Here is a 20,319-nt window from a genome sequence, read left to right on the forward strand (position 1 = left end):
CGCGCCCGCAGCGGCAGCCGCCCGCAGCGGCACCACGAGCCTCCGGAGCGGCCCTTGTGCCGCCGCCGCTGCTCCGAGCTTGGTCAGCGCGGCGCCCTTCCGCCGGCAGCCCTCTTGGCAGCGCTTTGCGAATTGCGTTCAGAGCCGTGCGAACCTGCGGCCATTTGCAGCGCCCAAGCGTCGTCTTGGGGGTGTGCGTGCTCCGCCCGGCGGAGCGCTGGCCGGCGGTCAGCCCGGCGGCCGCCGCCACGCGCTGCTGCTGCTGCACCTGCTGCTGCCGCTGCGTGCTGCCTCGCCGTCTCAGCCGTGCAACACCAAGCACGCCGCCGATCCTGCGCGTTCCCATGCGCCTGCGGTGCAGACGCTTTGCCCATGGGGCGGCAGGAGCGAGTCGCCACGGCTCGCCGTGCCGTGGCGCCTCGCGGGCTCCCCGAGCTGCACGCAGCCGTTCGCTGCGACACACCGCTCGACGCCGCCTGCCGCACGGCGTATCCTGCCGCGTGCTCGGTCTCCGGGCCGAGCGCTCTGGCTGCTGGCTCTCCCCGCACTGCCGCGAGAGCAGCAGCAAAGCGGCGCGGCGCGGCGAGGCGAGGCGAGCCGTGCGGCAAAATGCAGCGGCAGCGGCAAGCGCACCAGCGCAGGCACGGTCTGGCAGCAGGCAGACAGGCGTGACGCCGGCGCAGCGCCCGGCGGCGGAGCTTGCGGCGGTGTTGCTCTCGCCCAGACAGGCAGGTGTGCCGTGTGCTGCGCCCTCGGCGCTGCAGCTGCGGGCGGGCATCGTCGTGTGCATCTCCGCCTGCCTGCCTCTAGCGGCAGGTGCGGCACAAGGCGGGCGCCGTGCCTGTCGCGCATTGCTGCGGCACTGCGCCACGGCACGGCGCTCTGCGGCACTCTGCCACGCCCTCTGCCACTTTGCACTCTTGCGAGTGCCGCCGCTGCCGGCGCATGCGCCGCCGCAGGGTCTGCCTCGGCGTCGCGCCGCCGTGCGGCACCTCATCGGCGTGGCGGGCGTCGGGCTTTGGATGGCCCACGAGCGGAGCATGCGGCGGCCATGGACGAGCTGCCATGCATCGTACGGTGCGCTCTCGCCATTCCGGCATCGCCAGCGCCGTGGCGCGGTGTTGTGTTCCGCAGCCGCAGCCGGCACCGCCGAGAGCAGCACGGCGAGGGTAAGCAAGCGGCCGCTCGCTTGCTGGGCGCATGCGGGACGAGCGAGAGCAGCGCGAGAGCACGCCGCCGGCCGGCCATGCGCGCTGCAGACATGCTGCCCGGCGATGATGCGCAGCGCAGCATGCACGCTGCTGCAGCTTGCTGCACGCCGCTGCAGTGCGCTGCGAGGCCGACAGCGAGGCGATCTGCCCGTGCCTATCGCAGGGCAAGACTTGCCCTCTCGGGCGGCGGCAGCAGCGGCGTGCGGCTTTCTGCGCTGCGGCGGCGGCCGCTGCCGCTGCTCGTCTGCCTGCTGCTGCGCCGCCGCGCTCGCCATCGCTTGCCGCTGTGCATCTCGCCTTGCCTTGCGCCGGTGCCGCCACTGGCGCAGCGCCCGCCAAGCGCAGACCTGCTTCATTTGGCGCAGCAGATGCACACTTGCGGCGCCGTGCCGCCTCGCCGCCTCGCCGTTGTTCCCGCACCTGTGCCGCCGCCGCGCGCGACGCGCCCCCAGCGCCGCCCGCCCAGCGCCGCTCCCCGCCTAAAAGACGCACAGCGCATTCCTCGTGCCCCGGCCGCTGCCCCTCTCGTTGCCCCTCGCCTGCCCGCCATCCCCTTGCACCTCGCAGCCCAACGCCGCCCTCACAGCCCTCACCTCGCCTACTGCCAGCTCTACGCGTCGCCTCGCCTGCCCGCCGTCCGCCCGCTGTTGCGCCATCGACGCGTCCGCCGCCTCGCCTCGCCGCTGCCGTCGCGTCGTGTCGCTGTGCCGACGCGCCTCGTCTGTCGCCCGCGCCCGCGCTTCCCGATCGCGCTCTGCCGCACTGGCCAGCCGTCCGTGAGGCACCGTCGTCGTCGCTCCGGCCTATAAGCTCGCCACACCCGCCGCGCCGCCCAGCATGGACCCCTTCCTCGACACGCCCTTCCTGCTCGACGACCCGCACCAGGCCAGCCACACGCAGCCGCACGAGACGTGGAAGCTCCAGCAGCAGTTCCAGCCGCCGCCGCCGCAGCAGCAGGCACACTCTCAGCCCCAGCAGCAGCAGCAGCAGCAGCAGCAAGGTGCCTTCCCGCCACAGCCGCACCACCGCCAGCACCACTCCATGACGCAGCTCGACGCCGACGCCGCCTTCTTCGCCGGCCCGGCACTCTCGGGCAACGCGCTCGGCCTGCTCTCGAGCTACGACGCGCCCGTCAGCCCGACGTCGCAGCCGGCATCGATCGGCATGGCCCACTCGCACTCGATGCCCTCGTTTGAGTTCCACGGCGGCGACCTGGCGCACCTGCCGCCGCAATTCCAGATGCAGGCCGCGCAACAGCAGCAGCAGATGCAGTTCATGGCCTCGATGCAGCACCAGATGCGCCGCTCCTCCGTCTCCAACCTCAGCGACGCGTCGGGCCTCTCGGGCGCCAGCAGCGGCGCGCCGAGCCACTTCGACGAGAACTCGCCGCGCGCCTTTACGCCGTCGCAGAGCCCGCTGCCGCTCGGCGGCCTCTCGGGGCTGGCGCTCGGCGCGCCCGCGACGCCGGCACGCGTCGGCGGCAGCAACGAGATGCTCGGCGAGCACCTCGTCGGCCGCTCGCCGTTCGGCGGCTCGCAGCACGACGTGCTCCTCTCGCTCTCGCAGGGCCACGACATCGAGCAGCAGCAGCAACAGGGCGGCCGCATGGGCCCGCCGGCGCTCAAGCGACGCGTCACCGGCCTCGGACACTCGGCGTACACGGGCGGCAATCACGCCAGCGGCAGCAACGTCGACGACGACACGACGCCCATGCCGCCGTCGCTTGGCCAGTTCCACGGCCAGCGCCCGGCGTCGCTGAGCCTCGCCTCCGGGCCGCTCACGCCGCAGCACACCGTCAACCGCACGTCGATCGGCTCGGCCGGCTCCGTCGCGTCGCAGCCGACGCCCGGCCAGTCGCACTCGTCCAGCACCACGCCCGAGGACTCGTTCCGCGGCTTTGGCGACTTTGACTCGCCGTTCAACCCGCTGCAGCGCCTTTCGCGCGACGACCTCGACACGCTCTCGTACGACCGCTCGCTCGAGGCCATGTGGGAGGAGAAGGAGAAGAGCCAGCTGGCACAGCACCACCAGCAGCTCTTTGGCACGCCAGCCGGCCTGGTCGCCAACCTCTCGCTGCACAACGGCTCGCCCGCCTCGCTTGGCTCGGCGATGAGCCGCGGCATGTCGGCGCCCATGCGCAACCAGGCCTACGCGCCCATGACGCCGGCGGCGTATCAGCGCACGCTGCCGTGTACGCCCAACGGTGCACACCCCTCGCCGTACGACGCTGCCTACAGCGCGCCGATGATGGCGTCGCGCAGCATGAGCAGCTTCGATTCGCCGACGTCCGTCTCGCCCATCAACATTGTCGACGGTCGGAGACGCGACTCGATCGGCGGCGGCTCGACATCGCAGGGCGGTGTCACCCGCACGGCCACGCCGCGCAGCCGCGCCCGCAACACCGGCCCGCCGCCGCTGATCGTCAGCTCGGCAGACAAGATGCACGTGTGCCACTGCGGCAAGCGCTTCAAGCGCATGGAGCACCTCAAGCGCCACAACCGCACGCACACGCAGGAGCGCCCGCACCGCTGCCCCGTCGAGTCGTGCGGCAAGTGGTTCGGCCGCACGGACAACCTGGCGCAGCACCTCAAGACGCACTTCCGCACCGTCGGCGGCCGCTCCGCCGAGCTCCTCGCGCTCACGACGGGCGACGACGGCCTCGAGTCGCCCCTCACGCTGCCGCAGCCGCTGGCTGAGCCGCGCCACGACCCGCACGCCGCTGCCTCCGCCGCCGCGGCCGCCGCCTCCAAGGTCGCCGCAGCCAACAAACGCCGCGACACGGTCAGCAACGATGTGCTCGGCGGCCCGATTTCGCTCGCACGGCCGCAGTCCAACCGCGCGGTCCTCACGCCGTCGGGCAGCCTCAGCACCAACTCGTCGCCGGGCCACGGCCCCATCGACGCGGCTTGGACGCACTGAGCGCTCGGCTTCATTCTCTCTCCATTTGTCTCTATCTTTTCGCGGCGGCACCGTCAAGCCAGCCAGCGCCCATTCGCTTCAGCAGCCCAGCCTCCACCCGGACCTCTATCATTCGCCCCTGGACTCGGACTAGCAACGCCTCTGCACGACCCGCCCACGCACGCACGCGCATCTTTATGACTCTCTCGACCCCTCCATTCGGCGTTCTCTCTGCCGCTTCCGCTCATTTTACTCTCCGGGTTCTCGTGTCACCGTGCTGCCTTGCACTTCTGCTCCCGCTCCTTTACGCCCGTCTGCGTCCCTTTTGCATCTGTCCAGCGACAACACACCGGATCGCTCTGTACCTGTACCGTACTGTCTTCCCCCACTCTTCAGTAATCTGCCTCGTCGCTCGCTGCAATCGCACGCCTGTTCATCACACTGAGCATGAGCCTGACTGGACGATCGATGCCGGCGTCTCGGTCGATCGCCGTTGGCGTGCAGCCAACGTGCTGACAGCGGTCGACCCGGCAAAGACGGTGCAGCGTCCAGTAAGAAACTACAACCTGCCGCAGTTACAGAGCTGCACGCCCTGGACGAGCGAGTGGGTCGCGGGCGTATGCTCAAGCGCTGCAGTGTGCCGGGCCGGCGAGACATGGCGTCCTCGAGCAGCCGGCACATCCGTGGCGCTTGCGGGCGGACCGTGAGGTGACTGCAGCAGCGTGCAGCTCCCCGCAGACGCGTCTCCAAGCGCGTCCACGCGCGCGCACGGCGCGGCGAGCACGCGATGAGCCACACCGCTGCAGCTTTCCGCAGCAGCATGCAGCGCTCGGCTCCGTCTGCTGGGCGGCCACGGACTCCGCGTCCGCGGAGCCGAGCTCGCACCGTCTCAGATCTCCGAAGCATCCGCAGTGCACCGATATGTACGTGGCTGCCGATGGCGATCTCGTGCTGCCGTCGGAACGTCGCCCGGCGCCACACGCACAAACGAGGCCTCGCGAACGTGCACAAAGGTGTCTCAGGTGCCACACAAAGCTGTTGCATTTGCAGGCCGGAACCAGACGCTCACTTGATCTCCTTGGAGCGGTACAGGACTGCGGGCGGAGGTCGTCAGAGGAAGTGTTGGTCTGCTACAGGTGCTGGCACTCACGGATGTAGGCGACAGAGTCTGAGCGAGAGACGGCGTGTCAACGACGCGGACTCGGGCAGCACATCGAAGTACTCACCCTCTCCTCCGCCGTCCAGCGATGCGATCTTGTCTTTGCTGACGGTGGACACGCGGTCGTCGTCGAACTGCGGCAGGCGGTCAGTCAGCAGGCACCAACACGACCTCGCGCGGCGGCCTCACCTTGTACCACTCCTGCTCAGCCGGCGCGTCGAGAATGCGCTGGACGCCCTCGACGTCCGACTCCTGCTCCTTGCGCACCCAGGAGATGTAGTGGCCCGCGTCGGCAGCGGCGCCCTTGTGCGTGACGATGCCGACGAGCTCGTAGAGCGCAGACGTGTTGCAGCCGTGGTCGTTGAGCAGGTCGGGATGCACCGTGGCGCGCACCTCGTCGGCCTCCTGCGCGCGCAGCTTGACCTCCTCCTCCTCCGTCAACACCTGGCCCGGCGCGCTGGAGCTCGACGGCGCCGCATTTGCCATTGGCTCTTCTGTGGTGTCCACGGCCATCGCATCGGCGGGCGCTGGCGCCTCGACACCGCCCGTGGACGCAGATGCGAGCGACTTGGGGTCGGCCGACCGGTTCGCGTCGCTCTTCATGGCCTCCTCGCGCTTCGCCTTGGCCTTGCGGCGGATCTTGACCCGCTCGTCGCGCTCCTTCTCGATGGCAATGACCTTGGCGTGCGTCTTCGACAGCTTGCCCTTCAGGTCGTCGCTCAGGAACGGCGTCACGTCGAGGTTGAACGGGAACTTGACCTTGCGCATGATCTTCGTCTTCCTTTGAGGCGAGGAGTCAGCAGGCACCACGCGCACCGAGCAGTCAGACACACTTGTTGATGTCGCGGCGCCAGTAGAAGCGGACAAAGTGCGTGGCCAGGTATGCCGGCAGCCGGTCGATGCGCCGCGTCTCGTCGTACACTGCGCTGCGGTTGAGGGTCGGCGAGTTCTTCTCCAACTGCTGGTTCAGAGACTGCAAAGACTGGTCAGCAGCTGCGCGTCGGGGCGCTTGCTAGCCCACTCACGTCCAGGATGCCAGAGGTCATCTCGTTGGTCGTCCCTGAGATGTTGCACTGCAGCACCGAGAAGCGGTCCTCGCTGAACGTCGGCTCCTCTTCCGGTGCCTCTGCCGTTGACCGCCTGTGTGTGGTGTCAGCTTTGCGCTGAGGACGCCATCGACGGCGGCGGACGAGAGATAACCGGAATGGCGAGGGCCGGAACTCTGCGAGCGTGGCAACTGGGCCGACAACGTGATGCGACAGCATACAATATGCTCCAGACTCAGGCCGCATCGAGCAAGCAACGTGACCCGCCTGCACGAAGCATGCAAGCGTGGCGACACGGCCGACCAGGTCATCTGCGAAGGCAACTCTCGAGCGATGCAGAGCTATGTCCGACGAAGGCTGCGCACGGCCCTCTTTGTGAGCGGCCGCAGCTCCCTCATCGCCAGCAGAGCCTCGCGAAGCCCGAAGCTGGTCTCGAGGTCGCATGCCTAGTCCTCTCGCGACGCCACAGCCGTGCCACAGCCAAGAAAGAACGGCGCGCGTCTACACCAGCAGGTCCATCATGCCTGTCCATCCATCCGCCACGAAGCTAGGCCGGCCACTCACTTGACAATCATGCGGCCCGTCATGTACTGCTCCACAAAGCGGCTGGCGTCGCCGCCCTGCGCCGACGCCTCGCCTGCCTGGCCGGGCGCCAGGCCCTTGAGGCTGTTCTGCAGCGCGTTGATGATGCGCACCCACACCTCCTCGGCGTCCTGCTGCGCGTAGCCCGCCGGGCCGTGGCCGTGGTCGCCGCCCGACGCCATCTCGGCGAATTGCGGCGCCACTTGGCGCAAGATCTGGTGAGGATCCGTGTGAGCGGCGCTGGCAGACATGTCGGTGGCGGACACTCGCCGTCAGGAACGCAAGCGGCGGGAAGGCCTCGGTCGTGGTGGACATGTCCTTGTACAGGTCACGCAGAGCAGCCGTGAGCCGCTTCTCGCCGTCGGCCTCTGCGAGCGTGCCCTTGAAGCTGCGCCGGCGTCAGCCATGGTCGCGAGGGCACCCATCACCGCACGCACTTATTCAGCGACTCTTGCAGCTCCGGAATGGCACGCAGCACCTGCAGCGTCGAGTTGAGGTAGCACGTGTTGCCCAGGTTGTTCAGGCCGGCCTTGGTGCGCATCTGGCAGAGCAGCGCGTGAGCATGCAGCCGGCATACGGGTGCGCAGCGAGCTCACCGCGAGCGCCAGGTCCGAGTCATCGAGGTCCTCGAGGAACTTCGGCGGCGGGCCGGTTGGCGCCGTGGGCAGCGGGCCGGCAGTGCCGATGAGCATAAACGTCTGGCCCTGTGTACGAGGTCAGTGGCCTGCTACGGCGAGCGCAAGAGGCATTGCTCACCGGACGGGCGCCGAGCTTCGTCATGTCCGTGTCGTCCTGCCGCCGGCGTGTCAGCTCTGCGGCAGCCACTGCTCCTCTCGCCGGCGCACCTTGAGCATGCCGCCCTTGATCATGACCTTCTGCCGCTCGACGGGCACGCCGGTGAGCTGGTAGATGGCGTCCTTGAACTCGGCTGCCGGGCCGGCCGGGTTGAGCGAGACGTCGTGCTGCGCGCGGCCGAGTGAGCAGCTGGTCACAGCGCGGGTGACGGCGCGGCATACGCACCACAACGCCGTTGTGCTTGACCTTGACTGCGATGGAGCTCATCTTGGGCATTGGCGGGGGGGTATGGTGGGAGGGGAGATGGGAGCTGTGTCGCGGGGAGAAGTCTGGAGGCGCAGCAGCGTGGGCATGTTTGCAGTGGAGGCGTGCACGGGCGCTGCATCAGCGCCGTCACGTGTGGCCCGTCGGCCGAAAGCGCCGACGCGCCCCGCGCCTCGCACTCGTATTCCCTTCTCCTCGCCACGGCCTCTGCGTCCTGGCCACACGCACGACAGGAGCGATGGACTGCAGTCGAACGCGTCGTTAGAATGTGCAGTTGTACAAGTGGAGATGAGACGCGATGGAGGTGCTAGAATGATGAGCGGAGCGAGGGCGCTAGGGGCCCGAGGCGGGCTGAGGCCGCGGAGGAGCGCCGTTGGGCCAGCCAGGCGGTGGTCCGGGATGGGCACCCCCATTGACGAACGCATTCGCCCACGGAATGCCGCGCTGTCCCGCTGCGGCCGCCTGGTTTGCTGCAGCCATGCGTGCGCTCGGCGGGGCCGAGCCCTGCGACGCCATCACGAACGGCAGCGCCGGCGCATACGAGCCGTGGCTGGCCATGATGGAGGCGCGGAAGAGGTCGCGGCAGCGCATGAGCTTGCGTCGCCGTGCCGTGTAGGCGCCCGCCAGACTGGGCACGGCAAGCGGCAGCGCTCGCGTGCGATCGCCCTGTGCCGCAGCTCGCAGTGCATCGAGGATGCCCTCGAGCTCCTCCTCGAGGTCCTCTTCCTGCTCTGGCGGCTCCTCCTCGTCGTCGCGGCGCTCGTCGAGTGCCTGCGCCTCCTTGCCCGCAGCACCGCCGCGCTTGCGCTGCTTCGACTTCTCGCGCAGACGCTTGGCCTTGGCCTCGGCCGTCGCCGCCAGCGCCTTCTCCTTCTCCTGCAGCTTGGCGACAAAGTTGGGGTTGTGCGCCTTCTGGTACGCCAGCAGCAGCGCGTCGTACGTCGCCGAGCGCCCCGGCACGTCGCGCTTGGCCTTCATCGAGTGCGTCTTGCACGTCAGCGAGCGTGCGCAGAGGCCCTTGTCCGTCGGCACGCCGCACTGCTTGTCCACATTGAGTGGTCCAGCTGACGGGCAGGCCAAGCGTGAGCTGCCTGGCAGTCCATGGTGTGACGCGCGCACTCACCGCGCTTGTTCAGGCCGGCGCCCTTGAGCTTCTTCTCCTCCTTCTTCTTTTCGCGCTCCAGGCGCCGCTGCAGCACCTCCTGCTCGCGGCGCGCCTTCTTCGACAGCGGCTTGCCGTTGGGCCCCGTGAGCGGGATGCCGCTGGAGAGCGGCGCATCCGAGTCTGTCGCGCGAGCTCAGCGCCGCCGTGGTCACAGCGCCAGACAGCATACGTACCAGAGCCGACGCTCGCCTTGCGCTTCCGCCCGCTCGCCGAGACTGGTGCGATGCACGAGGGCGAGAGGCGTCCGGACGCTATGGAGAGAGCCAGGTTGCAGTTCTCTGCCGCAGGCATGGTGTCAGACCGCCGTGAGCACCATGCTCATCCACTTCGTCTTCAGACCCGTGCCTTCTGCGCTGTACTCTCCGCTCTACCACCCTCACACTTCCGCCCCACCGTCTGCTCTCTCATGCTTGCGCACGCACCGAGGTGAAAGCTCCAGTAGCTGCGCTCAACGACGCGCCCACACTCGCTGCAGCGGCCCACGACGAAGCCCTCGTCGCCCAGGCTGGCAGGCCCAAAGTCGGTGACGTCCGTGTCGTACGTGTGCCAGGCGGGGCGCCGGCGCGCGGCGGCGTTGGCGCGGCTGCTGCCGCTGCCGCTGCCCTCGCCGTCGGAGCCGGACGAGCTGGCGGGCGATGCTGTGGCGCCGCGGGGTGAGCTGCGGCGTGGGGCAGCGTCGCGGCTGCGACTCACGCGCGGCCGCGGCGGCGATGTCTGCCCAGCTTGGGTGTGGCATGCTGGCTGCGTGCGAGGCGTGCGGTGCTGCGGCGACACGATGCCGGTGCTGCCCTCTTCCCGGATGGATTGGACGGGGATGTGCGGCGTGGAGGCGTGTGAGCGTGCTTGGCCGGATGCATGGCCGCTGCCCGTGCTTGGCGCGGCGCCGCGCGGCCGCGCGCGGCGTGTCACGCCGCTGACCATGCGGAGCGTGCCGGCGCGCGCGAAGTCGGCGGCGAGGCGCCGCTGCTCCACTTCCACCGTCGCCTCTCTCACCTCTCGTCTCGCCTCAAGGCCCTCTCCTCCGCTGCGCTCCGGCCGGCCCTCCAATGCTGCGCCCGTGCTTCGCGCCGCTGGGCGCCAGTCTGCGTGCGCCATCTGCGCCGCGCAGTCTGCTCCTCGCACGGCATCCGCGCCGGGCCGCCGGCGCTGCAGCAGGCGTGGCCCGTCCGGCATGGCCCCGGCATGCGTCGACCTCACCTCCTGGCGCTCCGTCAGGCGCGCCGCCGCCAAAGCCCGTCGACACGCGCAAGTTCCGCAAGGTGTACCCGCCGCCGACGAAGCAGCCCGAGGTGGTGACGTTCGACAAGCCCGCCGTGCCCAACCCGGGCACCACCGCCGAGGCACATGCGCAGTTCCGGCGCATGTCGCGCACCGGGCTCATTGCCGCCGCCGTGTTGCTTGTGCTGGGCGGCGCCGTGTACTGGGGCACGGGCATCGCACACGCCGATGATGGACGGGCTGCCCGTGGCCTACACCCGGGGCTCAAGGGCCTCGACCTCTCGCCCGAGGAGATGGAGCGCCGCGTGCGCGAGGCGGAGAACGGCAAGGGTGCGGGCAACTACACCGTCGTTGCCGTCAAGCGGTGAGTGGCACTCGTGGAGCAGAAGCGCCATGCAGGCGGTGGTGGAAGCGCCGGAGCTGGCAGTGAAGCAGGCCGACAGCGCGCCTGTGCTTCGTCGCGACTGCCTGCTCATTCGTGCGCTCGCAGATGCACTGTCATTGCCACGGCGGCAGCGCTGTGCATGTGGGACTACCGCCGCACGCTCAACGCCAAGTACGCCACCAAGGACGCCGAGCAGGAGGCGCTGGCCGACTGCCACCTGCGCTCGGCGCAGCGGCTGCTGGCGGCGCTGCAGGAGAACGGCGGCCTGTACATCAAGCTCGGACAGCACCTCTCGGCGCTGGCGCTGCTGCCGACGGAGTACACGCGCACGCTGCGGCCGCTGCAAGATGCCAACGAGCCGACGCCGCTGCCCGAGCTCGAGGCTATGTTCCGCGCCGAGACGGGCAAGACGTTCGAGGAGTGCTTCTCCGAGTTTGACATCAAGCCGCTCGGTGTCGCCAGTCTGGCGCAGGTGCACCGCGCGCGCGACCGCGAGACGGATGAGTGGAAGGCCGTCAAGCTGATGCACCCGCAAGTCGAGCGCTTCAGCGAGATTGACGTCAAGGTGAGTGGCAGCTGGCGCCAGTGGCGGCGTGTCCGCTGACGCGTGGCTTGCTAGACGGTCAACGTGCTGGTGCGCTGGGTCAAGCGCGTCTTCCCGCAGTTCGAGTTCACCTGGCTCGCCGAGGAGATGAACGAGAACCTGCCGCTGGAACTGGTGAGCGGAGTGTGCATGTGCTGCGTGACTCCATGCTCACATCTGCGCAGGACTTCACGCACGAGGCTGGCGCGTCAAGACGCGCGACGGCTGACTTTGCCGGCTACCGCAAGACGGCGCTCGTCATCCCCAAGGTCGAGTACGTGTCGAAGCGCGTCATGATCATGGAGTACATCAACGGCCGGCGGCCCGACGACCTCGAGTGGCTGCAGGAGCACGACATCGACCGGAACCGCGTGAGCCAGGAGCTCAGCCGCATCTTCGCGCAGATGCTCTACGTGCACGGCTTCTTCCACGGCGACCCGCACGCCGGCAACGTGCTCATCCGGCCGGCCCAGAAGGGCAGCCGCTCGCCGTACAACTTTGAGCTCGTGCTCCTTGACTTTGGCCTGACCTTCGACATCGACCGCCAGCTGCGCACCAATTATGCGCGCTTCTGGCTCAGCCTGCTCTCGTCCAGCACGCCTAAGGTGCAGGCGGAGCGCCGGCGGCTGGCGGGCCTCATCGCCAACATCCCCGACGAGCTCTACCCCATCTTGGAGAGCGCCATCACGGGCAAGTCGGGCCTCGAGGGCAGCGACCCGGACAACCCGCACGGCGTGGCGGGCAAGTCGCGCGCCTCGAGCCTGCTCGACTTGCCGTCTGGCGGCGCAGAGGTGACGGAGGAGGAGCAGGAGCACATCCGTAAGGTGAGACGCGTAGCTCTTGCGGTGCCCGTCTGCGTGCTGACCGTTGCGCGCTACAGACCGTCATGCAGAAGGAGGGTCTGTTCGTCTCGATCCTCGACATGCTGCGGCGCGTGCCGCGGCGGATGCTGATGGTGCTCAAGATCAACGACCTGACGCGCTCGCTCGACCTCAACCTGCACACGACGCACGGCACGGCGCGGCCGTTTATCATTGCGGCGCGCTACTGTGCGCGCGCCGTGTGGGAGGACGACCGCGAGCAGCTGCGGCAACGGCGGCGCAAGCACGGTCTCTCCTTTGGCCTGCTGCGCGACTGGATCGGCGCGTATTGGAACTACCTCTACTTCAACCGCGGCCTCATGGTCTTCGAGGCGCTGAGCGACTTCAACGCACGGCGCCGCAAGATCTTCTCCTTCACGCGCGCCTTTGCCTCGGGCGGCGGCGGCGAGGCGGCCCGGCGTGCGGCGTCGGGCATCGACTCGCAGACGCAGCAGCGCGCCAAGGACGACGCCGCCACCTTGCGGGCACGCAAGTCGATCGCAGACGAGGCCGAGCGGCACTGAGGCGAATGGGTAGAATGCGTAGAGAACGGCGAGACATGATGTACAACCCTGGTCATGGCGTAGAGAGAGAGAGACGAAGCCAATGGAACAGCCCTTATTGCAGCAGCGCGACGGCGAGCGTGAGCAGCACGACCTCGAGGCGCCGCAGCTCGCCGAGCAGCTGCGGGATGAAGAGCAGCGGCGTCTCGCGCACGGCACTGTCGGGCGCGGCGTACTGGCGTGGGATGCGCGCGAAGACGCTGCGTGCCGAGAGTGAGCCTCATAACTGGACATCAGCGAGCAAGGCACTCACTGGTTGGGATTGTGCTGCATGCATCCGTCCTCCAGGTGTGCCTCGCAGAGATCGAAGCTGTCGTCGCCCGAGTCGGTGCACTGCAGGCGCACAGGCGTGAGCTTCTGCGTGCCACACCCGCGCGACCGCGCCTCACTGTAACACAACGGAAGGCAAACCCAACGAGCGGGTCGAGCGTGCAGCCAGCCTGGTCGCACAGCAGGTTGCGCTGCGGCATGCGGGCCCACGCAAAGGCCGTCAGATCCACACGGCCGCCGTTCCCCGGGATGCCGTGGTACACGGCGATGAGCGCGTTGTCGCCGAGGCGCAGCAGCTCCTTGCGGCCCTCGCGGTCGACCCACGACAGCTCGTTTCCGTCCAGGCTGGCCAGAGGGGTCAGCTATGGGTCTCGCTGTAGCACAGCAAGTTGCACTCACTCGTTGAAGACGGCGTCGCGCTTGCTCGAGAAGCGCAGCGTCACGCCGACCTTCTTGCCCTTTGCGTCCTTCACCTCCGCCTTGCTGCCCGTCAGGCTCTTGTCTGCCACGACGGCCGTGCCGAACGCATTCTGGTCTCGGCGCCACGACTGCAGCACCCAGTTGCTGCCCTCCTTGGCCGTGCGCCACATGGGGCCCTTGTCGTCGCTGCACAGACAGCCGCTGTCGCCGCCGGCGCCGCACAGGCACGGCACGCTGCCGCGCGGCGGCGGCGGCGTGCGCAGCGTGAGCGCGCCCTTCTCGGCCGGATCGACGAGGTACGACGGCACGCCGTGCCACGGCGGCGCCTGCGCCACGCCCTTGCCGCCGCCCGTCGAGGCCGAGTAGGCGGCGCGGAAGTCGAAGGGCTCGTAGCCCGGCGCAGGTGCCGCGGCTGCCGGTGGCGGGCCCGGCGGCGGCTGGAAGGCGCCCGACGGCGGCGGGCCGCTCGGTGGAGCATAGCCCGTCGGCGCAGCGTGGCCGTACATGGGCGGCGGCGATGCAGGCCGGCCCGACGACGACGAGGCCTCGCCGCCGGGCGGCGGGTAGCTGGGTGGCGCAAAGGCGGCCTCGCCTCCAGCGCGCTGCCCGCCGAACGCCTCGTCCTCCTTGGATGCGTGCTTGGACTTTTCGTCGATCCAGCTCATGGTTGCGATGAGTGCTGCGGGCTGGTGTGATGGTGGTGGATGGGAGGCAAGGCGCTGCTCGCACGACACGGCGCCAAGGCAGGGCGCCATGTGGAGCACGCCAAGGCCGCACCGCGCCTCCAGTAGTAAGAGTCCGTCTCGGGCCTCGCTGCGCACGGACACGCGCCGCACACAGCCACGCGAAGCGTCCACGAGGTGCGCCATGCCCTCGGCCTCACGTCAAGTCAGCGAGCAGATGCTGTGTCCACCAGCTTCAGCCGCTCACACCCTCGTACTGCAGTTTGCCGCCTGTGTGCGCCGAATGACGCTGCAATTCTGACTGCACACAGCCGTCGCGGCACATGCGCTGCTGGCCCACATTGCGCGCCGAGACATGCCCTCGCAGAGCCCCATCGACTGCGATCTCGTCTCAAGCTCTAAAGTCTGATACGTCTGCTCCCACCGACAACGAAGGCCCCGCCAGCTCCGAAGCGCAGCTCGAGGCCCTGGCGGACGCTCAGCACAAGGCCGCGCTGCCGAGGACGGGGCGCCGCCACGGACGCAGATGCGCATGACGGCGCTGCTCCGCTGCAGCTCCTCTGCACCACAGACCGCGCCTGAATTACGCCGATGCAGAAGTCCACGTCTCGATTGGTAGCAGATGAGTAGAATACAGATGTGAATGCAGAGCGGAGCCAGGGTGCAGAGAGGAGGGGGAATCAGAGACGAGCAAGCGAGCGCGGCCACGGCGGGAGAGAGTTGTCGGCTCAGATGTCGACGTAGCCGCCGGCATCGCCCTGTCCGTAGACGTCGCCGTAGCCGTATGCGCCAGCGCCGAGTTGCGGACCGCCCGCGGCGCCGGCCAGGTCGGCGCCCTGGGCCTCCTTTGCCTGCAGCTCGTTGCGCAGCTGCTGCCGCACCGTGCCGATCTGCGAGATGACCGACTCGCAGCCGGCCTGCAGCGCCTGCACGGGCGTCAGCGAGCCGTCGGTCTGGATCTTGATCTGCGTGCGCGGCTCGAGCGGGTGCGGCACGCGGTAGCCGCAGAAGAGCACGCCGGGCACGACGAGCACGGCACTGCGACAGGGAGTCAGCCGCTGCCGGTGCCGAACACGCTCGCAACACGACTCACTGCCGCAGCATGTTGCCGAGCGTGTGGTCCTCCTTGTTCAGCGTGATGGTGGCCGCGTTGGGAATCTGCGTGTCCTCGGCGATCTCGACGCGTTTCTCGTCCGGCCCCAGCATGAACAGCGCGAAGCGGTCGGGCGCGTTCGACATGCTGGGCTACTTGGCGGGTGTGAAGATGGGTACAGGTGACGGTGGAGCGCTGGCGGTAGCAAGAGCGTGTGGAGAGTCAGCGCGTGGTCTTCGAACACAGCACACATCGGCACAGCTGCTGCCGCACATCCCACCACGCCAGACCCTGGTCTGACCGCTCATCTACCGTTGTATAAGAGTCACGTCCGCATGCGCTCCGAAGAGGCATGCGGATCAAACAGTGTGAATATATTTTGTAATCTTCGCGGGGGCACCTGACCGGCATCGACGCAGCGCAGGGCTGGTCGAGCGTAGCAGGCCCCGGATTCCTCCTCTCGCCTGACTAGCGCGTCTTGAAGCACGGGCGGAGACACTCACGCAGGCAGCGAGGCACGGAACGGATGTGACAGGAGGCAGAAGTCAGAAGCGTATGGTCGTGAGGGCGTTGAGAGAAGGACTGATCGTGAGAAGGAAGGAGTGGTCACCAAGACGGCGCGCTGCGTCCTTCTGCGCCGAAGCAGCGCCGCCGGCCGAAGAGGGTTAGGCCGGCGCGCGCGCACGTGACCTGACGCGCGCTTGGCGGTGTTGCTCCGGTGACGCGCCTCGTGCCCCGGCCGGGTCCAGGAAAGCGCGCAAGCCACCCGCTTTCCTGGCTCAAGCCCACCGACACCGCTCCTCACCTTCATCCCTCTTCATCTCATCGCGCCGGCATGCTCCGGCTCTGGTCGAGCTCCTCGCTCAACGCTGCAGCCGAGGGCAGCGGCAGCGACCCGCTCGTCGCTCCCGAGTCAGCCAGTGCTGCGCCGCAGACGCCCTCCACTTCCACGCCCCCGCTCGGGCGTGCGTCCGACAGCGCCTCGCCGTGGCAGCGCACGCCCAGCATGAGCCGCTCCTCCTCGCCTGCGTCCGCGTCTAGGAGCCATAGCAGCAACAAGTCTAGCCCGCTGCGTGCCTCGCCGTCCACGCCGCGAGCTGCGCCAGCATCCGACGGCGACGGCGAAGACAGCTTTCTGGGCCGCTGGGAGGGCGACGACAGCGCAGAGCTCGACGCAGACGCGGACCGCAGCGCGCAGAGCACCTCGCGCGACGTCACGTCAGACTCGCTGTCGCGGCAGCAGTTCGTCTTCAAGCCGCGGCCGTCTTCTTCGACCGAGCGGATGGTTGGTGAGTGCGGACGGCGCAGCCCAAGGCGACTCACGCGAAGGCTGCTCACCACTCCGCAAAGCAGGAAACACGTCAGCGAACGGCTCCTCGCGTGACCAAGAGAATGTGCCGGTCCGGCCTAGCCCAGTGCGGCAAGCGGCCGCCGGCAGCGGACCAAGGACGCCGCTCTCTGCGCGCCCGGCGCACAGCATGCAGCACAGCTCGCCGCAGGTGCCGCAGACACCGCGCTCTGATGCCCTGCGTCGCGGCCTGCTGCGCCGACCTGCCACGCCCGGCACCGGCAGCAGTGTGCGCTTCGGCTCACGCCTCTACGATGACGGCGACGAGAGCCGCATCAGCAACAGCACGACGCTGTCCGACAGCACTGGCAACTCGCCGGCGCGCACAGTCAGGCCGGAGAGCCAGTCGGCGGACATGAGCGACTCGCTGCTAGAGCGCATGGCCTTCGTTGCCAGGGAGGAGGAGAGCAACGAGAGCATCCAGGCAGTCGAGCTGTCGCTTGGCGCTTCCCTCAGCAGCGCAGACGGGCCGCCAGACGAGCTGACTCAGGGCGAAGAGACGCAGGGCGCGGACACGTTCGATGTGAAGGAAGGCGAGACAGAGACGGCCGGCCAGCAATCCCTGAACGGCGATTTCGAGGCCGCACCGGTTCCTGAGCGCGCTGCCTCGCCTCCGTCGATGCGCCTCGAGGCGATCAACGCTCAAGACATCAGCCTCTCGCTGAGTCCGCCGTCGGGCTCCGTAGCTCTGGCGTCCTTTGACGACATGTCCGCGCTCATCGACGAATCCATCAACGGCGGGCCAATGGCGCTAGCCAACCAGCCGTCGGCGCCGCAGTGGGAGCGCATGCTGCCGTTTGGCCAGCAGAGTCCCAGCGCGCGTCTCGACCTGGCGCAGGCAACGCCGCGCGCGCCGAAGACGAGCACCGAGTCGGCTGTGTCGGCATCTGGCTCTCTCGACAGCGAGCTGAGCCTGAGCGAGAGCTACCTCGCCAAGCAGGGCAACATTGCGGCACAGAGCGTCCCTGCGGTTGGGCACTCGCCCTCGCCGCGTTCCAACAACAGCGTGCAGCACTCGCGCTTCGCGACGCCCAGTTCGCGTGCGGCGGAGTCACCTGCGAGGCAAGCGTCTGTCAGTCCGCGGGCATACACCTCGTCTCCCGGCAGATCGAGTCCTTCTACGGCGGGGTCCACGGCTCCCACAGAGAGCAACACCAGCATCTCAAGCGATCGTGGAGCCCGCCTGGTCGGCAGCCCCGGAGCTCAGTACTCGAGCCCACGCCAGCCCTCTTCGTTCAGCGCATCCGCTACTATCCGGCGCGCTTCGGCTTCGTCATCACCAGTTCCGGCGACGAGCTCACCGCTGCGCTCAGTCGTCACACGCACGCCGTCTCCGCGCAGCCCAGCACGCGAGCTCGACGAGAGCGTGCAGTCTGTAGGTGCAGCTTGGGCGACACCGAACATGTCCTCGGCTACCTCTGCGCCCGGCACTGGTCGCACGTACCACTCGGTGGCGACGCCGGAGACTCAGCCTCGAGCGGGGCCTTCAAGCGCCTCATCGAGCTCGATGCAGGACGCCAGCAGCCCATCGCACGCTTCCTCCTCTGAGGCTTCGCCCTCGGTCGCTCGCGCGGCTCGGCGACCGCCTCAGCCGCAGCAAGCCAGCGTGCAAGCCGAGAGGCTGGCCGAGCCGGCAGCATCTCCGGCTGCCGACGAGTCAAATGTCGAGAACAGCATGAGCCAGCAGGCAGCTGCACTCAGCGCGCCCATGTCAGCCCTCGACGAGCTGAGCACAGCAAGCCCGTCGCTCGGGCGCCGACGCGCTGGACCGCGCGCTTCGGACGTTGCGCTGGACCAGCTGCTCAGCGCCGTCACCGAGCTCGACGCAGTGCACTCGAGCCGCACTAAGAACATCCTGCAACGGTCTTACAGCGGCGAGCAAGAGGCATCCGAGCTCCGTGCCGCGCTCATCAACAGCGAGCGCGGTCTAGCAGAGACACTAGGCGCCGCCCGCAAGCTGCAAGCAGCACAGCGGGAGGCGCAGGCTCGCATCCTTCAGCTCGAGCAGGAGCGTCTGCAGAGTGCGAAGCGGCAGGCCGAGGTGGAGGAGCTGGCGCGACGCCTCAAGGACCAGCTCTATCAGGAGGAGCATCGCCTGGAGAGCGAAGACGTCGACAAGCTAAAGGAGGAGCTCGCAAACGAGCGACGACTGCGCGAGTCTGAGCGGCGCGACTTCGAGTACCGCATCTGGGACGCTCAACGGCAGTCCGAGCCGGAGAGCAAGCCCGTGGACGTGATTTCGCGCGAGGCTGCAGACAGCGCCGTCGAGGCCGCTCGCAGAGAGGTGCAGCAGGCATGCGAGATGGACGCTGATGTGCGCGCCTACGGCGTCGAGGTGGAGCACGCCCGCGTTGTCGAGGAGCTCGAGAAGCGCCTGGCCGCCGCCGAGACTGCTGTCGCGCGCGATGGTATCCACGGAGAGGAGGCAGCGCAGCTCGGTGAGGCACTGGACCGCGAGGCGGCGAAAAGCCAGGCGCTGCGCACGGAGCTGGTCGAGACGCGTCAAGACATCGAGCAAGAGCGCAGCCAGCAGAACGAGAAGATAGAGCAGCTGCACAGCGCGCGAGACTCGCTGCAAGCTGAGCTGCAGAGTGTGCGTCGGCAGCTCGAAGACGCCAACGCCGCCGCTGCCTCGTCCGAGCCAGAGCTGCACAGCCTCCGTGACGCTGCATCTGCCCTCTCGGAAGCCCAAGCCCAAGCTGCTGCTCTGCGCGACGACTGCGATGCGACGAAGCGCGAGCTCGACGGTGTGCGCGAGGCTCTCGACTCGCAGCACCGGCTCGCCGAGCAGGCTCTCGAGCAGCAGTTCCAGCTGGAGTCGACTGTCGCTCAGCTGCGCGAGGAGCTCAACGAGGCTGTCAGCCGCGCGCAAGAAGGCGAGTCGGCAGCTGCCCGGGTCTTCGAGCTCGAAGAGACCATCAAGGTGCAAGCTCTCGATCTCGAGCGTGCACGCGGCGAGGCGGAGGCCGCCGAGGACCTCCGGATCGAGCTTCGCACGGCCGAAGCGTTGCAAAACTCGAAGACCTTCGAGGTGACGGCGGCACTCGAGCGCGTGACGCGCCTTCGCGCAGAGTCGGCAGACGAGAAGGAGGCTCTGGAGACCCGTCTGGACGAGAGCGAGTTCGCGCGGACAGAGGCCGAGGCGTCCCTCGAGGAGCTCCGCCACCAGCTGCAGGATCTGCCGCAGCTTCGAGCTGAGCGCGAGCAGAGCCAGCAGAGGGTGCAAGTGCTCTCCGACGAGATCGCCTCTCTGCGTGAGCAACAGCATGAACAAGAGCAAGGCCAGGCAACGCAGGTCGACGAGCTACACCGAGCTGTGGAGGAGGCGCAGGACGCACTAGCACACGAGCGCGCCGCCCGAAACTCGACGCAAGAAGAGATCGCTGCCACCGTCGCTTCTCACCGCGCCGAGATCAAGGATCTCAGGCGTCAACTCGAGGCAGCTCAGGATGAGGCGAGCCAAGGTAGCGAGGAGCTGCGCGAGTCCAGACGCGCTTTGACGAGCCAAGTTGCCGATCTGAACGCTCGTCTGAGCGAGACAGAGGCACTCCTGCGCTCCGAGCGGGCCGCGCAGCAAGGAGCACGCGACGACGCTGTGCAGGCTTCGCGCATGCTTCGCGAGATGGAGGCGTCCCTCAAGAGCGAGACCAGTGCGCGGGGCCAGCTGAAGGCCAAGCATGCCGAGCTGGAGCACCAGTATGCGCAGCTGCTCAACAGCATCTCCGAGCTGGAGGCGCACGACAGCGCGCAGGCTCAGCTCCTTCGCGACGAGCAGC

The 20,319-nt window shown here is 68.5% G+C and overlaps 7 protein-coding genes across 7 annotated transcripts; 4 read left to right on the forward strand and 3 right to left on the reverse strand.

Annotated features, from left to right (window-relative positions):
• The first annotated feature begins 1,658 nt into the window (after positions 1-1,658).
• Positions 1,659-4,549, forward strand: FA09DRAFT_328577 (hypothetical protein). The gene has a single exon (XM_025741826.1). It carries the CDS (start codon positions 2,049-2,051, stop codon positions 4,128-4,130), a length of 2,082 nt encoding a protein of 693 aa, XP_025600072.1. The 5' UTR covers positions 1,659-2,048; the 3' UTR covers positions 4,131-4,549.
• Positions 4,550-5,162: 613 nt separating this feature from the next.
• On the reverse strand, positions 5,163-8,155 carry FA09DRAFT_328578 (cysteine proteinase). The gene is made up of 13 exons (XM_025741827.1): positions 7,917-8,155; positions 7,742-7,858; positions 7,653-7,688; positions 7,493-7,600; positions 7,334-7,437; positions 7,167-7,284; positions 6,879-7,111; positions 6,294-6,408; positions 6,102-6,241; positions 5,458-6,049; positions 5,336-5,402; positions 5,260-5,277; positions 5,163-5,203 (listed from the first exon to the last, which is right to left on the reverse strand). Exons 1-13 carry the CDS (start codon positions 7,965-7,967, stop codon positions 5,175-5,177), a joined length of 1,728 nt encoding a protein of 575 aa, XP_025600073.1. The 5' UTR covers positions 7,968-8,155; the 3' UTR covers positions 5,163-5,174.
• Positions 8,156-8,211: 56 nt separating this feature from the next.
• FA09DRAFT_359193 (SCA7-domain-containing protein) lies at positions 8,212-10,056 on the reverse strand. Its single transcript, XM_025745073.1, has 5 exons — positions 9,814-10,056; positions 9,543-9,758; positions 9,294-9,398; positions 9,079-9,240; positions 8,212-9,019 (listed from the first exon to the last, which is right to left on the reverse strand). The coding sequence occupies exons 1-5, from the start codon at positions 9,854-9,856 to the stop codon at positions 8,289-8,291; spliced, it is 1,257 nt and encodes a 418-aa protein (XP_025600074.1). The 5' UTR covers positions 9,857-10,056; the 3' UTR covers positions 8,212-8,288.
• Positions 10,057-10,570: 514 nt separating this feature from the next.
• Positions 10,571-12,316, forward strand: FA09DRAFT_328581 (ABC1-domain-containing protein). The gene is made up of 3 exons (XM_025741828.1): positions 10,571-11,288; positions 11,343-11,441; positions 11,492-12,316. The coding sequence occupies exons 1-3, from the start codon at positions 10,863-10,865 to the stop codon at positions 12,257-12,259; spliced, it is 1,293 nt and encodes a 430-aa protein (XP_025600075.1). The 5' UTR covers positions 10,571-10,862; the 3' UTR covers positions 12,260-12,316.
• Positions 12,317-14,331: 2,015 nt separating this feature from the next.
• On the forward strand, positions 14,332-14,761 carry FA09DRAFT_328583 (hypothetical protein). Its single transcript, XM_025741829.1, has one exon. The coding sequence runs from the start codon at positions 14,426-14,428 to the stop codon at positions 14,636-14,638; it is 213 nt and encodes a 70-aa protein (XP_025600077.1). The 5' UTR covers positions 14,332-14,425; the 3' UTR covers positions 14,639-14,761.
• FA09DRAFT_316267 (RBP11-like subunits of RNA polymerase) lies at positions 14,332-15,791 on the reverse strand. Its single transcript, XM_025740838.1, has 3 exons — positions 15,699-15,791; positions 15,196-15,390; positions 14,332-15,140 (listed from the first exon to the last, which is right to left on the reverse strand). Exons 2-3 carry the CDS (start codon positions 15,339-15,341, stop codon positions 14,831-14,833), a joined length of 456 nt encoding a protein of 151 aa, XP_025600076.1. The 5' UTR covers positions 15,342-15,390; positions 15,699-15,791; the 3' UTR covers positions 14,332-14,830.
• Positions 15,792-15,960: 169 nt separating this feature from the next.
• On the forward strand, positions 15,961-19,178 carry FA09DRAFT_219832 (hypothetical protein). The gene is made up of 3 exons (XM_025739546.1): positions 15,961-16,484; positions 16,546-18,904; positions 19,032-19,178. The coding sequence occupies exons 1-3, from the start codon at positions 16,031-16,033 to the stop codon at positions 19,087-19,089; spliced, it is 2,871 nt and encodes a 956-aa protein (XP_025600078.1). The 5' UTR covers positions 15,961-16,030; the 3' UTR covers positions 19,090-19,178.
• The last annotated feature ends 1,141 nt before the right edge of the window (positions 19,179-20,319 follow it).

This window comes from Tilletiopsis washingtonensis (genome assembly GCF_003144115.1).
Source record: "Tilletiopsis washingtonensis strain MCA 4186 unplaced genomic scaffold FA09scaffold_5, whole genome shotgun sequence".
Taxonomy (NCBI): Eukaryota; Fungi; Basidiomycota; class Exobasidiomycetes; order Entylomatales; genus Tilletiopsis; species Tilletiopsis washingtonensis.

Coding starts and splice junctions, on each gene's coding strand:
- FA09DRAFT_328578 (XM_025741827.1), bottom strand. CDS start 7,967: ATGCCCAAGATGAGCTCCATCGCAGTCAAGGTCAAGCACAACGGCGTT. Junction 7,112..7,166: donor CGCCGCTTGCGTTCCTGACG/GCGAGTGTCCGC, acceptor GATCCTCACCAG/ATCTTGCGCCAAGTGGCGCC. Junction 6,242..6,293: donor TGACCTCTGGCATCCTGGAC/GTGAGTGGGCTA, acceptor CAGTCTTTGCAG/TCTCTGAACCAGCAGTTGGA.
- FA09DRAFT_359193 (XM_025745073.1), bottom strand. CDS start 9,856: ATGCCACACCCAAGCTGGGCAGACATCGCCGCCGCGGCCGCGC. Junction 9,399..9,542: donor CTACTGGAGCTTTCACCTCG/GTGCGTGCGCAA, acceptor TGCCTGCGGCAG/AGAACTGCAACCTGGCTCTC. Junction 9,020..9,078: donor CGCCGGCCTGAACAAGCGCG/GTGAGTGCGCGC, acceptor CCTGCCCGTCAG/CTGGACCACTCAATGTGGAC.
- FA09DRAFT_328577 (XM_025741826.1), top strand. CDS start 2,049: ATGGACCCCTTCCTCGACACGCCCTTCCTGCTCGACGACCCGCACCAG.
- FA09DRAFT_328581 (XM_025741828.1), top strand. CDS start 10,863: ATGTGGGACTACCGCCGCACGCTCAACGCCAAGTACGCCACCAAGGAC. Junction 11,289..11,342: donor TCAGCGAGATTGACGTCAAG/GTGAGTGGCAGC, acceptor GTGGCTTGCTAG/ACGGTCAACGTGCTGGTGCG. Junction 11,442..11,491: donor AGAACCTGCCGCTGGAACTG/GTGAGCGGAGTG, acceptor ACATCTGCGCAG/GACTTCACGCACGAGGCTGG.
- FA09DRAFT_328583 (XM_025741829.1), top strand. CDS start 14,426: ATGCGCTGCTGGCCCACATTGCGCGCCGAGACATGCCCTCGCAGAGCC.
- FA09DRAFT_219832 (XM_025739546.1), top strand. CDS start 16,031: ATGCTCCGGCTCTGGTCGAGCTCCTCGCTCAACGCTGCAGCCGAGGGC. Junction 16,485..16,545: donor TTCGACCGAGCGGATGGTTG/GTGAGTGCGGAC, acceptor CACTCCGCAAAG/CAGGAAACACGTCAGCGAAC. Junction 18,905..19,031: donor CACGCCCGCGTTGTCGAGGA/GCTCGAGAAGCG, acceptor CTGCGCACGGAG/CTGGTCGAGACGCGTCAAGA.
- FA09DRAFT_316267 (XM_025740838.1), bottom strand. CDS start 15,341: ATGTCGAACGCGCCCGACCGCTTCGCGCTGTTCATGCTGGGGCCGGAC. Junction 15,141..15,195: donor CTCGGCAACATGCTGCGGCA/GTGAGTCGTGTT, acceptor TCCCTGTCGCAG/TGCCGTGCTCGTCGTGCCCG.